At 29.8% G+C, this 17,024-nt stretch overlaps 2 protein-coding genes across 5 annotated transcripts in view; both read left to right on the top strand.

Moving 5' to 3' along the window:
* The window catches only part of LOC107445305 (uncharacterized), a 15,062-nt gene extending 4,723 nt beyond the window's left edge, over positions 1-10,339 (top strand). Inside the window, exons 3-4 of one of the 3 annotated variants that reach the window (XM_043055107.2) lie at positions 1,005-1,049; positions 2,941-3,180. In XM_043055107.2, the coding sequence (XP_042911041.1) occupies positions 1,005-1,049; positions 2,941-3,124 (229 nt within the window). In that variant the 3' untranslated portion in view covers positions 3,125-3,180. Of the gene's footprint in view, positions 1-1,004; positions 1,050-2,940; positions 3,181-6,350; positions 6,658-10,017 lie in introns of those variants that run through there. The other 2 variants (XM_071178120.1, XM_071178122.1) reach the window with 2 other exon arrangements.
* Positions 1-17,024, top strand: part of LOC107445306 (L-xylulose reductase) — a 45,280-nt gene that overhangs the window by 13,687 nt on the left and 14,569 nt on the right. Inside the window, exon 1 of one of the 2 annotated variants that reach the window (XM_043055114.2) lies at positions 15,994-16,193. The exons of the other annotated variant lie outside the window; for it this stretch is intronic. Within the exon in view, the coding sequence (XP_042911048.1) occupies positions 16,142-16,193 (52 nt within the window). The 5' untranslated portion in view covers positions 15,994-16,141. Of the gene's footprint in view, positions 1-15,993; positions 16,194-17,024 lie in introns of those variants that run through there. 2 annotated transcript variants of the gene reach the window in all.

Here is a 17,024-nt window from a genome sequence, read left to right as displayed (position 1 = left end):
GGATAATTTTAAAAATTGATCATAAATAGTTTTAAAAGATAGATGTTATAAAACAAAGAAAAATTATAGACATATGGAGAAAAAAAGGGGGTGGGAAATAATAAGTAAAAAATAACAAACAACATTTTATTTATAAAAAAAAAAATAAATAAATAAATAAAAAAAAATAAATAAATGTTAATTAAAAAGTCGGAAAAAAAAGATATATATTTTTCTTCAGCCCACACGATTATATCCGCAAAACAGAGTGCTTTCTGATATTGTATCAATAAAGCCGAAGCAAAATATATTAACACAATAGTGTAAGGAGCACTCAAAAATTTTTTTAAAAAATAACAGCAAATAAAATAGATCACAAAAAGTAAAAATAAGTAACATGTAAAAACAGAAAATAAAATAAAAGAACAAAACATTAAAAAGGGAACTATAAAGCGAGTAGCAAAATCAGATCAACTTACAAGGACATAAAATTTTTCAAGAATGATTTAAAAATGTTTTCGCAGAAGGATTGCCAGATTACAAAATATGAAAACAAAAGATGAAAACAAAATCGCAAATTGAGTGTAACAAGAGAGTTTTAAAGTGTCGTTCTTACTGCACTGCTGAAGTGATTTGTTATTCTGAGCTTTGATTTGTTAGTTACCAAGGATGGGCCCGAAATGGATGTGCGCAAGGTAATATTATACTGGATAATTTTAGAAATTGATCATAAATAGTATTAGAAGATTGATATTTATTTAAGAAAACATATAAAATAGGAAAGAGAAACATAAATTGCCTGTTTCGCAAATAATTTTAGTCATGAATAGTTTAGGAAAATTTAAGGAAAATTGCAATTTAAAAATTCAGTTTATTGCTTTATATAGATTCACAGTTCAATGGAAGAAGACAAATAACGTACGCACTTCACGTATTTTTTTCCATTAAAGATTTTCCAAGAATCTTATAAAAGTCATATTTAATTTTTTTTAGTTCTTTAAATTTGTGTGTTACTTTTCATTCAGGTCAATAAACGAAGAAGGTGTTGAAAAAAAGCATGATTCTTATAGGTAATAAATGTCAGTACTTGTAAATTTCAGAATGACATTTAATGCTATAAAATATTTTGTCTAAATTAATTATTAGGCTATACTTTGTTTGCAATTGATTATGGAAATGGAAATTTTTATAAATCTTGGCTTAAATATACCTTTAAATAATTTGTATCTACATTTTTTGAATACTAAACATTTTTCTTATCGATTCGAATTATTACTTAATTTATAAGTATAGAATTTGAAAACGAATTATTTTTAATTTTAAACAAAGTAATTTCTTATTAATATGTTTGAGTTATTTAAAATCATTTAATTTTTTGCCTTTAATAACAGCTCAAAGTTTTCGAAATTTTTACGTCATCGTTCTCTTATATATCTTTATATTTCGATATATTTGATTTCATTTAATTTAGTAGTATACTCTTCAAGTAACTAAAAAAGAAAAATAGAAAAATGCATTTTGTATTTATTAAATCATGCTAAAATTATCCATATCAATTTAATTTCCCTTTCGGTCGCAAGCTACGAAAAAAGAAGAATAAAGTGAAAAACTCGAAATAGTTCAAATGGCATATTTTATAGTTATTTTGCAACTACCATATAAAAATCAGAATTTAGTTGAAAACTTACTTATTTGATATTTTAAAAAGGAAAAGTGTGAAAAATTTTAAATACATCATTGCGTAAAGTTTATTTAATACTAACATACTTCTGCGTCACATATTATTTTGATATTTAAAAATATATTGCTGGGCTGATTTGAGCAGATTCTGCTACCAATTAACTAACGCTTTTAAATAATGTTGTTGTAGTAGTTCATTTACGTCGCCCTAGCGCTGCACAATGAGCTATTGGCGACGGTCTAGGAAACATCCCTGAGGATGATCCGAAGACATGCCATCACAATTCTGATCCTCTGCAGAGGGGATGGCATTCTGTAGCCCAACGACCTGCCCGCGAAGTCGAGCATTTACGGTAGAACAGTTTATCGAGGACAAATACCGCACACCCTCGGTCCCTACGCAGACAGATCCAAGTGATCACCAACCCGCACACTGACAGCAGCCAGTGAAGCTTGACTTCGGTGATCTGATGGGAGCTGTGTCTTAACGATCAGTCCACTGCTGGAATACTTTTAAATGAATATTATGCTTTTTTAATAACTGTTGTGAGCTGCAACAGTTAGATTTAAGTTTTGTCTATCTTTAAAAGCACTATCTGTGCTAATTAGGAAAATGGCGGAAAATAGCAATATGAAGAAAATTCACAGTTTTACAAAAACGAAACCGTGTTTTGGACTCATTTTCTGAGTATTTGAAAAGTTACTACACCTCTACATTGTTTGAAATTGAAAAACTACGCAGAAATGCAAATTTCTTATTCATTTTTGATCAAGATCGATTTTGTAAATTAAGGAAACTTCAATCATGATTTAATTTAGGAATATTAGAAGAACAATAATCTGCAAAGAAAAACGCCATCAATTGAATTAAACGCTGGCTTAAAATCTAGGCTTTGGCATTTATATAAACCCTCCTTGTGTTTCGTCTATTACGCTGACCGTTTTTAACTTTATAGGGTTTACTATCAATAGTGGTTGCTATATTTTTTTTCTTCGTTTACTTGTTTCCTGAAAAAAAGTTACTCAGGCAACATGTTAGTTATTTAGACATTTTTCAAGATAATAATCATGACGTTAGATAACATCCACTTTCCAGTTTCGATATGATCCATCATGCTCAGATTTTATTTAAAAAAAATATTTATGTTATATTACTTATTATTTACCTTCAAGTAAATACTTCCAAAGTATAAATTGGAGAGTATGCTATAATTATTTTTTGTGTTGATATATTTTGAACTTATTCTTGTTTTGTCTGTTTCTCCTGAACTTTTTTCCTAGTGAACCAACTTTAACGGAATGGTGTCCATGCATAACAGCATGTACGAACGAATGTTTGCTTGGTTTAAAAATTTGCACCTGCTACACCTGCGTGTTTCTATGCTGTTGCTTAGCTCCTCTTTTTCTGCCATGTATGCTCTCTGTTGTCGTTTGCCTTGATCCTTTTTTTCGCTATCTTATGTAAATGCATCTTCATTCTGTGCAAGAAGAACAATAAATTTCATATTCTCTGAATTGTGTTTTTTTCCTCAACTGATACTGATAAATAGTTTCGAAATTCTCAGAATTGTGTTCATTTCCTTTCCGCTTCTTAAAAATAAATTGAGTGAAAAAATTAATGCATTTTAAGGAACGAAATATGTTAGGTTATGCATTGCGATAGCTACTATATGAATCTGTCTAATTCATCCTAGATTGTGTGTGATGGTTTTTCTGAAGCTCCAGACTATATACAATGGTTTATATCAGTATAAAAAATTTCAAAAATAGCCTTATTCCAAATCCACTTAAAATATTTTAGTTATACTTAGCTTTTTTCCTGACATTTCATACATGAGTATCAAAAATTTTATAGAGTGGTTAGATCCATATATTTTTTGAAGTTACAAGTCTAACGCTAGCTTGTCTACGCCATTAAGTCCCTCAAAATTCAGTATTTCTAATGCCGCCATTACTGCAATGATTTGAACGAACTATTCTATTTCAACGGATAACTTGAACTTTATAACTTACTGCTGGCTTTCACGAGAAGTTTTCCGGATGTCGACGAGCGTGCTTGCGATTGTAGTAGTTATGAAAATAAATCACTTCGAAAAGGGGCGTGTGGCTAACAGTTTGGCTTCTTAGGTTGGGAGAATTATTTCATAACTTCAATGCTACTCCATCAGCAATGGTTTTATTCTTGTTTTTGTGTTATTGAGATTCCCAGTGGGAGGAGCTCTCGTGAAATCTGGACAGTATATAAAGTTTCTATTTATACTGTATTCGATAAAATTGTGCACAAAACTTTTCTAATGCTAGATAAACCAGGGGCATGCGATAAATTCAGTTATCATCTAGCTAATGTAGTAAAAATGAAGATAGTCTAAGGATTTTGAAATTAGATCGAACCGCAATTTTGGTTGGGGAGTTTTATATTAATTATTGAATTGCTTAAAATTGAGTATAATAATATTATTTATTTTAACAATAGAATTATACACAAGGAATTAACTGTCTACAAAACTAATTACAATCACTGCTGAGAAAAATAATTACTATCACCCGGTGATTCAAATTTTGATTTTATGATTATGAATAACTTTCTTACTCTTGAATAAATAAATCTGAATTTCTTGTTCACGAACATAAACTGCAAATAAGGTTTCATTTACTTGCGATAGATATTGGATAATACCGAAATATATTATCATCCATTTTAAATTGAATAATTTATTTGGATCTATAAGGTAATTCATTTAAAATATATTATCATGAATTGAAATGTAAGTGTTAATAATTAAATTCAATAAAAGTTAATGAAAACTTAAAAAAAAAAAGAATTTTCGAGCATAAAAAAATAAGATAAAAGCAATACTTTTAATAGAAAAATTATTCCTCACCATAATAAGACATTAGTAAGAAATTTATGATTTAAGAGATTAAATATTAAATATTCGTCAAAACTCCAATGATGTGAAAATTGCTTAAATTTTCTCCTTACAAAACCTTGTTTACTCTTCCCATCTTCAAATTAAGCTGTAATGGTTTTCGTGGTTTTTCTCTTCATATATTACGTGAATGCTGATCAATTTCAGACAAAATATCTCTTGAGGAAGCAAATGCGTCTCAATAAAAAACTCATTAATTTTCCTTTCTTTTAATTGGATACTTTCAAGTGGCGTCATTGTAGATAAATCGTTGCTTTAGTGGTTACAAAAGCCAATGATGCTCAACACACACGCGTGACATCACTTCCAGTAGGTTACAGTGGGTTACCGCGAGTGACGTAGTATGGGTATCTCGATCCTGATTGGTTGTTGAAATATGGTATATGTTTACATTAGGAACTGTTCTTTCCGTTCTATTTCAAGTAAGCCAAGCCTGTCAAGTGTCAATTTACACAAAGAGGAATTTTATGACAGGAAAACGATCATAGCAGTGCAACTATGATTGCCATACAATATTTCTTCGTAAAATGCCTTTATTTTTAAACATATCATTTATAGGTATACATATTTCGTTGCAAAAATAAAGAATCTTATTTAATGTAATTCAGAAATAATAATTTCAAAAAAGAGAATATTCTTACTTGTAACAAGTCAACATGAAATACATAATAAATGTATGATTTAAAATGATGCAGGAATACACAACGCGAACGGGGTAGAGATCCGCAACTATTTTGTTTTGAATGTTTATAGTTGTCTTCAGAAAAAAGATATATATATATATATATATATATATTGACTAATATCTTCAGAATTCGTTGTATATACAATTTATTAAAAAGAGTTANTATATATATATATATGATGAAATATATATATATATATATATGATGATTCCTAAAAGATGGGCAAAATTTTAAGAAGTGATAGTACACATCCAATCACAATTTATGTAAACAATTTTTATCAAACGCAAAACAGTTAGAAGACACAGAAAGAACGATGAAGTTAAGTCATAAAATCAAATTTAATGGCATGTGATTTAATGGCAATAAGTGTTCAAAACAGTGGCAGGCAGCTGCTATGCACGCAGTACAACAGCGAAGAAAAGATTGACGAACATTCTGAAACACACAGTGATAGCTCAAAGTTCTGAGTATTAAAACAATGTTATTAACAAAGTTGTGACTTGAATGGTATTTGTTTTATTTTAAAATGTTCTAGTTTAAAAATTTATAATTGTCTAGAAACTTATTTTCCTCAAAAGGAATTAGTTTTAAAGATTTCAATAACTGATATAAGTTTTTAAGATTTTATGCTAGGACACATTTCAAATGGGTTTATTTAGTTGCGAGAGAAGCGAGAATGGTTTGCAAAGCAAACCATGCTTTCCCAATTTGAGATTGCATGACAATATGGTATGACGTATGGGCGTGATCAATAGGTGGCATGCTGAGTTTGATATTAAAGTGCTTTGTTCTTTAGCACTGCAAATTCAATTTTTAAAAAACAAAATATATGTTTATTAGTTTAATGATGCTTTTTCAGGATATCAAGGCAAATCAGCAATTTTGGTGAAATCAAACTCATTTTTTCCTTGAGATAATTGACGCAATCTTTAGCAAAGAAAACGTCTTTAATTTTTAACGTTTTTTATTTCCAAAATATAAAGCTGAAAGATATGTGATACGTTTGCTGAACACAATTCTTACATTAAAAGCCATTCGAAAAGGGTAAATAATGTGCACTTTTATTAAACAGCCAACCACTGCCTCAACAAAGCACTGGCAACCGCGGGATGCTCGGCTCTTGTTGGCAATCTTGTCTTGGTGTTATGTCAGCAATAATGTTCTGTAATATGCTCGATACTTGTTTCGGAATGGGAGCCGGACTAGGAGATGGATTCTATGGATTAGACGACATGGGAGGCTTTGACACAGAAGGATTTGACACTTCTGGCATAGAGTGGCATTAATTCCGCTACATTAAAATCATTTTGATCTATATAATTTTAATTTGTGTGTAATTCAGATTAAACATATTAAAACAGAATAGATCGCAACTACAAAATAAATATTGTTGTCTCGTTATTGTATATAATTTGATCCTTCTAGATTAGTCTTGAAATAATATTTTTTTTCCTAGACTAACACATTTCCTTAATTGAAGCAATAAAGAAAAAAGAAAACAATGGAAATAAAAATACGGCTACCGAAGCTGGCGTCTTCAGGGGGTACCAGCTCCGGAAGACATAAAAACAAAATCTTTTCTGTTGAGAAAACCAGAAAAATGTCAAAAAATTGCTCTCTCGGTACCCCGAAGGTTTTGCAAAATAATACAAAAAATGTATACAAATTGCAAAATAATACAATACAAAAAATACATACAATCAAATCAGAAGAAAAATTTAAACAAAATCATGAGAATATAATACAAAAATGAGAATACAAAAACTCACAGTAAACTAGTCAAACAGCAAATTCACGAAACTAACTCAATCCAACTATATAGCTATAGAAAAATTTCAAATAAAAGGAAACAGCGCCCCCTATTAAAATGCGCAGCAGGAAGAAAAAAAGGATAGGAAAGGTTAAGATTGTGTAACAGATTAATATAATACTTAACTGGAGCTGCTCAGTCAAGACTTTAATTTCATCCTGTTAAAAGAAAGAAATAATAAACTAATATTTCTCAATCATTTTCCTAATCAAAAATTTAGCATTGCAGTAATTAAAAGAAAAATTATTATTTCTCAAATGTTTCAAAAAATTATTTGTTGCCCCCTGAAGACACTCAACGTTATTGAAAATTTTTTTAATTCTAAACAATTGAGAAAAAGCTAAATTTTTGAAAATTTTACTGCACAAATTAGAATTAAAATTACAGAAAAAAAATAATTTTAAATTTAAAAGCCATTCGTTTATCAAAAGCACGAATTTTAATTTTTTTATCAACAATATCAATTTTAAAATCTAAATATTCGACTTTTAAGCAATTCTCATTAGTCTTTTTTTTTAAACCAAATCTTTAAGATAAATACTAAAAATAAAATCATAATTATCGCAATTAAATAAAATTAAATCATCCATATATCTAAAAGCTTTAAAACCATTAAACTCAAAAAAATTAGCTTCAAAAAAATTTAAAAAAATATTAGCAAAAGCACCAGAAAAGGAATTACCTTGTGGAATACCAATAATTTATTTATAAAAATCCAGACCATTAAAAAGTATATTCTCAAGAAGATTAAACCTACAAATATCCAACCAATAAGATTTATCAATACAATTTTCATTAAAAAAATATTTATATCAAAAATGCCACTACAAATTTCAATAATCTGTGCTACTAGTGTAATGTGGAATACTAGTGTACAAATTTAGAACACTAGAAATAACATTATTTTAGGTAAAATCCAAAACATCAACGTTACTTTCAATAACAAAAGAATGTACTTTTTAATGGTCTGGATTTAATGGCGAAATTTTTTAATGGCGAAATCAAAGTCTTGGCTGAGCAGCTCCAGTTCAGCATTATATTAATCTGTTACGCAATTTTTACCTTTCCTATCCTTTTTTTTCTTCCTACTGTGCATTTTAATAGGGGGCGCTGTTTTCTCTTTTTTTTTTGCAAATGTTTCTTTTGCAAGAGTTGCATTGAGTTAGTTTCATGAATTTTCTGTTTGACTAGTTTACTGTGAGTTTTTGTATTCTCATTTTTGTATTATATTCTCATGATTTTGTTTAAATGTTTCTTCTGATATGATTTTATGTATTTTTTGTATTTCTTCCCGGACTTTTGCAAAACCTTCGAGGTACCGAGAGAGCATTTTGGACATTTTTCTGGCTCTCTCAATAGAAAATGTTTTGTTTTTATGGTTTCCGGAGCTGGTACCCCACGAAGACGTCAGCTGCGGTAGCCATATTTTTACATCCATTATTTTCTTTTTTCTTTATTGCTTTAATCATTCTTTCTTATGAAAATTCTGCTGCTTTGCGCGTTTCTTTCAAAAGAAGTTCTTTTATTACAGATTTAAATATTGTGTATTCCTTGTTTTACATTATTTTCTTACAACCCTTGTAAAAACTAATTCTATACCCTCATTAGTTGTGCTGATAAGGAAGCGGCTTTTCACTTTCAACTTCACTTTCCATGATTCAGATCTTTTAACTTCACTTTTCGAGATTTCGAGAACTGTATCTCGAAAGTTGTGTACGTAAAGAAATTCTATGTTTGAAATCATTAGCAAACCAATGTTAGTCAATAGAAACGCTGTTGTTTCTTATGACACTCAGATAAGCCAAGCACGCCTGCCATTATAATTTGAGCAGCATAATCAATAGTGAGGCCACTTACTCCATAATGACACAGAGCTGAGGAAGGACATTTTCTCCAGATCCCTGTACCTATAGTACTGCTCAGTGAAAATTCACAGAACTTTCGATTCTACATATTTTACGAGCATTTACGAGCACAGACATCGCACGTACTCGATGAGACTCAGCGAAGTGGAGGATCGAGCCTCGGCCCCTCCAAGCTGGAATCCGATTCCCTACCACTGGGCTGACGGCTCCCAGTTGAAACTTTTCAGGCACGAAATAAAAAGAATTTTTTTTTAATATTCTCTGGAAAATAATTTCATTGAACCATACTATGGGTACATGAAACCATATCTTGCAAACTCAATGAGGTTTTAAATTGAACTATATTTACCTTCAAGATGTACCATCTTATCGTATAATTATTCCCGCAGTGGACAGATCGTTAAGACACGGCTCCCAGCAGATCACCGAAGTCAAGCATCACTGGCTGGGGTCAGTGAGTGGGTGGGTGACCACTTGGATCAGTCTAGGCGGGGACCGAAGGTGTGCGGTATTGGTCCTCGTTAAACTGCTCCACCGTAAGGTGCTCGACTTCGCGTGTAGGTCGTCGGGCTATCGAAGCGGGGGTGCCATCCCCTCCTCAGAGGATCAAAATTGTGATGGCATGCCTTCGGATCATCCTCAGTGATGTTTCCCAGACCGTCACCTATAGCCCGTTGTGAAGCTCTAGAGTTACGTAAATGAGCTACAACAATAACAATCGTATAATTAATTTAAAAAAGGGTAAGTTTTTATTAAAACTTTATTCAGCAGGATTAATTATGTTAAGAAATCTAAATAAAATAAGATCTAAGCTAGTACAGTTCTTCCACGGATTGTGTGGAATTGTAAACATTTACTCTAAGGAGAAAATAGAGACGTCCATTAGTCCGATATGCATTACGTTAGAAGCTCTCACGAGTTCTCGCTTCAATCTTACTTGTTGTAGTTTTGGAATTCCAGAAATGGTCGCGCGCAAGGATTCCATGTAGACCAGGGCAGAACTGTAAAAGCCAAGCTGATTTCCATTCGAATTTTTAATTGGCAATTATTTTCGTCGCATGTAGCCAATCACAGTCACAACCGGAAACTAAATCTAGTGGAAAGTGTGGTTCCTTCTGTCAATCTTGTATTGGGCTTATGTCAGCAATAATGCTTTGTAATATTCTCAAACCTTTTGCTGGTGGACCCAATGCATTGGGTGACGAATTTTATGGTTATGGAGATGAATCTTATGAATTGGAAGAAGAGTCTAATGCATTATTCTATGGACAAGGAGAAACTTCCTATGAACCAAGAGAGGAGGCACGAGATGTATTAAATTGACATTTAATCATAAAGTTACATTTTTCTTTAATAATTTTCATCTATGTGTAGAGTTTTGATGCATTAAAATAATTTTTAAGAGAAACGTGTTTTCTTATATTTTCACAGAATCTAGTTTATGTTTCAGTATCAATTAATTAAGTCTTTTACTTCTAATACAAAACGCAACTTAATAAGCACTGTTGTTTAGACCACACTGCTAAGAATCGACGATGCTAAGTTCGACGTTGAAATAATAGTAATCTATATACATGTTCTCTTATGTGGCACCATAAACTTGGCTATTTCAAAATCTATTATCCACACTATACTTGTTATGCATTTATTAGGTTCTGAGTAAGTAATAATGTAAGTGGTGTTGAATAGTTAGCTATACGTTAATTAATTAATTTATTTTCATCTTGTCTTCTTAGAGCAAGAAAAAAACATAACTACGAAGTAATTACTTAAATTTATTATTTAACCGTTGCAAAATTTCTGATTTGATGGCAAATTTATGGCTGATTGAATGGCGAGTTTAATAGTAAAAATAAGCTTTAAACATAAACAGTGCTATGGTACCGCATACTGCCATATCAATTACATGTGACGGTGAGATTTCGAGCAATAAAGCATCTATATTCAAGTTATGGCCCGAGAGGCGCGTGAGGAAGTAGTACAATGAGTAATAGAGCACTGGGATATATAAGATTCCTATCGTACTAGTGGGCTGCGCCCCCTGCTCGCTAACGCTCGCCATCCCCCGAAAATTGCTATGCAATCTTATATGGTTTGCTTTGCAAAACATATAAGATTGCATAGCAATCGCTCGCTACTAACTTAGATACATTGTAAATGCACAAAATTCAAAGAATTCAAAACAATCATTCAATCCATATAAAACCTTTTTTTTAAAAAAAATTACATCTTTTTAGCAAATACTAAGTCATTAAAATAAATTTGAATTCAAATAAATGACATGTAATTCGTTAATCCTATTAGAAATATGTTATAGTATAATTCGTGATATAAATCAAAAATCGTCAAATAAATTCGTAACATATAAATTCGTGAAAAAAAGCGCTTTCGACAAAATACTAAAATAGAGATCTATCGACACAGACTACTCACTTCTGCCTAGCTTAATAGTATGAGATTGCCGCAGTTGATGCTCTCTGGTTATTTCAGTTTCCGTTTTTAAAAGCACTATATGTTGAGCCACCTCAGCTAGATTTGGCATGTGACATTTTTAGCGGCAATCACTGGTCGATTCGCCGTGTAAGAGAAATAGTAACGTAAACAAAACAAAGCAAACGTTGCCACCGGCGGAAAAGAAATACAGCCAAAATTTGGGAGCCACGTAAGAGAATTATATTTTCTATCGTATATCACCACAGATTTGGAAATAATTTTAATAATTCTGCTTGCCTACTATGCTGAAATGTCCCAAACTCATATTTACGGTGGTTTGTGTTGATTAATGGTTTCCAGACTGATTTCAAATTATTACTAAAATTCAATACTTAACGAACTTTGACAATATCGTAGACATCTCTTGAAAATAGTTAAAATTGAAATCAAAGTATTTTGGGCAGCAGCTAGGCGATGAAAAATTTTTATTAATACATTGTTTAAAACTAATCAAGGTGATAGGACTGGAAAAGGGGTTGAAGAATCAGAATGGTTAAATACAGTAGTGATATGCAATTGACTTCGTTGCTATTAAAGTTTATTTATAAGTTACACAAAATAATTTCGAGAGGTGACCAAGCTGGTCACCAAAGGTGGCTAGTAAAGTTTACATTTTTCTCAATTTCATTGACTTTCCACTTTGAATTTTAATCACTGAGTTAGTTATTCTTCGATTAAACATACCTATGACTTAACGTGAAAAAAAAAACGAATTTCAACTTCTCACTTTTTTAAAGTTGCAACAATTTCCAAAGATGTAATAATTTAAAGCACCAATTTTGTAGTTCAATGATGTACCGATTTTTCTAAGAGTTCAATTTTTATTGCATAAATAAAGTTTTAGACAAGATACTATATGGTGTTAAACGTAATTCCTTGTCGAAAAGGGCATTTTCACAGTTACTGAGTCCAAATTTTTAATCTTTTTGCTTTTAACGTTGTTCTCATTCGTTGTCATATCCGTTGTCATAACGTTGTGATTATGACATTCTTCATATATTGCTTTAAGTATTATACTGTAAAAAGTTTACTTTTAAATCTTCAAAAAAACTTTAAATATTGTAATTTGCTTTGTTTTTTATAAATTTACTATAAACATTTACCAATTAATAAGTTAGGATATGCCATCATCATAAAAAGCTATTCTACTTATTTTGAAAAAATGCAGAATTAGAATACAGAAACCTTTTTTAAAAAAATAAAGTCAAAATTAAGCATACAAAATGTAATATTTTGAAGATGAAACAATAAAAAAGATAGACACAAAAGGAGCAACTATTTGAGATTTTTAAATTATTTATTACTAATTAAAAATTATGGGTTTTCATAAAGTCTCATTATTATATTAAAAAACAGAATTCTCATAATTGTATTTATTTGCTACAGTTCAAAATTAACTGTAGAAATTTAGACCTTTGTTTTGTATGTTGTTATTATTTATTCAATCAATATAACATAATGATTACATTCATACAAATATGTAAATGGTGATAGCACACAATCTTTCAGCTCTCTATACATTCACTGTAGACAGGTTATATCTATAGATACTGGAATAAATATAATTCAATGTAATATAGTTAATATAATAACTAATTTAATAATTAATTACTATTTAAAGGAAGACATATTATTTGACTATAATTCAAGATAATTAATTTATAAATTTAAATAGCCAATTATGCAAATAATTATCAAAAGTACGGTTTTAAAATGTGATCTAGAAATATTTATCGAAATCACCACAGTCTATAAAATTAAACCCGAATCAAAAACTGATAGGGCAGTTATTATTTCATCATTCTTTTTAAAACTAGTTTTGTATTCATAAAATCTATATAACAAATACATTTGAATATTTGAGGATAACCATTTCTTTTTAGGTTTTATTAAGGTAAATAACTAGTTTAAATGCATTGCTTTAATTTATAACTTATTCATGAAGTCAAAGAATAGGACTAATTCTAAGAAAATTCTATTCTATTTCAACCATTTTAAGGATTATTTTAATTATATTTCCAATCAACTATTTCAATTTCGAATTCATGGGACTTTCAAATTAAATTATTATTTTTTGAGCTATTTTGAAACATTTTGGCTCAATTTTAAGAAATCCCTTTTTTACAGATAAAGATTTTTACACTGGAGCGTTGTCTCAACAATTGCAACTGTGGCTATTGCAAAAGAAGCTAAACAATTTACCATGTTTCATTAAACATTGTAAACTTTTTTTTCCTTTTAAGTCCTTAAGTAGATTTTTAATAATTTTTATTTCGTATCTGTTATATTTTTTTGAATGCTCTCTCTACTGTTTAAAAAAAGCGTTTTCTTAATTCAGTTTGTTTCTAAGCTCAGTTTTGTTCACAATGCAACAGCTTAAAAATGTTTGAGAAGAGTTTTAAAATACGAAAATTTTTGTTCTATACTACTAAATAGACATGTTAAAATGTATCAAAGATTTTACTGTATTTGAAAATATGAATACATTATTAAATGTAGAATGGTATTAATCATCTTATAAGGTTGCAAAAAATGCATCGTGTTATTTCGGCGTTGCGGTTTCTGCACAAAAGAAGAGAGTTTTTGAAAAATCTATTGAACTGTAAAAAGTTATCCAATTAAGAAATGTTAGAAAAATGCCCTGAACATTCACATTATATGAAAATTTTACAAGATGTTATTATTTCCTTAACATTATGTGGCAGAATCTCAAATATTTTTTTCATCTTTTTTTGAAAGTTACTTGACTCTCCTTTTAAGGAATTCGAATCAGTAAGAGAGAGCGATATAAATGGAAATTAAATCTCATTAACTTATCTGACTATTCTAAAATCCCAATTTTCAGTGAAATTTTCGATCTTAGGTCTATCATAAAAACCTATGTTACTCGTACTCTTATTTATTTAAAATTACTAAGTTTTTGTTTATGCTTTAATTGCTTAAAAGTTTATAGTATTTTTTGTGTAAGATGAGAGTAACGAAAATGAGCTGGAAAATTATGAATCGGAACTGAAAATACTTTCTTTTTACCAGATACCTATTTATATTTAGAATTTCATCACCATAGTTTTTATAATATATTAAATATAACAATCTAAAATAAGAGCAAAGCTTTTGATTAAAATTTAGCTTAAAAAATAATTCTGGCACCATCATCACATTTTTGATAGTTGTTTTGTTTGTTGATGTTTTAACGTTTTGTTGCTTTTTCTTTGAAATATTGCAATCTTTTTTTAATTATTGATTTCAATTAAAATTGCTTTTCCAATGCAGAATTAACTGAATAACATAAAATGGACAAAATGGAATGTGCTCGTGAAATACCTCATGTACTCTTATGGAGAATTTAAAGTACTTTATGTACCATATTTTTAACAAATAAATGTTAATCATATTATACCAGATTATTATATACAACTGAATGTTAACAAACATTTTTATTTTTTTCCAATGCTCACCTGGGTTAACATTTAATCAATTCAGGCATTTACGGCACAGATTTGTTGGTCACTCTTTCAGGGGCACCATATTAGATGGACCAACGTTGCTCCCACTGTAAAGACAGATAGTACAGAAATGAAAGAGCATCGATGCCTTGCCCGGGATTTGAACCAAGAACCTTTATGAGGCAAGATTAGTTAAAAGATTCAATAATTAGTTCAAGAATTATTTGCTGCTGAACTAAAAAAGTTTGCTCAGTCTGTAGTGCCAAGGCGTTTAGATAGAAGTCTCAAATTCAGACCATGATAGGAGTCTCAAATTCAGACCATGCTGTATTTAATTGAAATAAAAGGAAGAAACTAGAAATTGTTTATTTAGATAATTTGTAACTATTGGAGATAATTAGATGTAGCTAGTTTAATTGTCAGTAATGTTTAATAACACACTTTAAACAAGAAGTCTCAAATTGACTATCTATTCCTTAGCAGAGGAAAGAAAAAACTTAATTTTTTTGAGATATTTAATTATTGGAGTAATTTGTTGTAGCAATTAACAGTAATGAGAATAAACATGTTGCTATCAAAATAGAAGTATCCATTTTTAGACAATATTTTCTTTATCAAATTAAAAGGGAAAAAATGAAACTGTTTCAATTTGAAATTTTCAGCGTAATTAATAACTCTAACTGACCGTAATGCGAAAAAACATATTCCAAGCGAAAGAGAGAAGTCTCTAATTTGAACTATATGTTATCTAATTATAAGGGTAAGTTATAAAAAAAAGTTTACTTCGTTGTTTGGTTAGTATTGTATGTTTAGTGCAGTCCACCAGATTCTGAATCTTATGATATTTAGTGATGAGTTGTTGTAGGTTACAGTGAAACCGCTAAACGGTAAGTTCATGTAGTAAGGCTAATTAGTCGACCCTATTGTCTGCTAGTGTCCTTTTGTAATCAACTATATCCTAAATTTTAAAATTGGTTGTATTGCTATCACTATCTTTTTTGAGATAAAATATAATTGACATTCAGACAGATACATTGTTGTGTATTTTTTTCTTTATATTTTTTCTCTTATCATTTTCTTAAGAGTGTCAATGTTTGATAAGAGGTTCTGATGATATTTAAATTCCTTCTTACTTTTTTTACTTTTAGTTATTTGCGAAAACAGATAAAGACATTTAGTTCTGCCGTATAATTTTCTTCCTAAGAAATTTAGTCAAGCAATTTATAGTTTAGAGAAAAAACTATAAAAAATGGATATTCGCTTTGATGGGAAGCGGGCGTTAGTAACTGGAGCTGGAAAAGGTAAATAAGCAAAAATTCTATAGGATAATTTTTTCAATTTTTTTTTTATCATTACTGAATTTTGGATGAAAACGTCCAAAAATATAATTGTTAATTGAGCATTAATTTAGCTAGCTATTAGTAAATATCATATTCATTTAAAAAGAGTTGTTTATTCATTGTAACACTTGATTGATGGGAAACGGTTATTAGTTACTTAAGCTGAAAAAAGTAAAGTAACTGAAATTCCATCTGATTATTTTTTAATATTTTAAATCATTAATGAAGTTTGGAGGAAAGCATACTACAATATAATATTAGCTATTAGAGTTTTACTTTTATTGGTTATTATTAAATATCATATTCATTAAAAATTAAAAATAAAGAGTTGTTTTTTTCTTGTCTCAAAGCTGCATTTATAAGTTATTTTCCCCAAATTGTGTAAAACATTTTGAAACACGGAATATTTTACAATTTTAGTTTATTTTTTATAACAAATGATTATTTATTTACTTATCTTATACTATAATACGAGGAATGGTTGCCAAGTCGAAAATCGCCCCAGAATTAATAAACTCCGGTAAACTTGGGGGTCTGGGGTTTTTGGCCACGAGGAATCGATTGGCGCCGGTTTTGAAGCGCTACGGTCGAGCAGTTCGGAGTTACAGATAGGATATTTTCAAACTTTATTAGTTCGCCATAATGGCTATAGATACTTTTCTCCACTCTTATAAATGTATGCTAATGCGAACCTTACAATTGAAATATTAATTTTCGACAACTTAAACCAATAATATACGAAGGAATTAATAATTTAATTGTAAGGTTCGCATTAGTTTACATTTATCAAAG

Source organism: Parasteatoda tepidariorum, chromosome 2 (genome assembly GCF_043381705.1).
Source record: "Parasteatoda tepidariorum isolate YZ-2023 chromosome 2, CAS_Ptep_4.0, whole genome shotgun sequence".
NCBI lineage: Eukaryota > Metazoa > Arthropoda > Arachnida > Araneae > Theridiidae > Parasteatoda > Parasteatoda tepidariorum.
The sequence above is the reverse complement of the archived record's forward strand: the minus strand, read 5'-3'. Positions and strand labels throughout refer to the sequence as shown.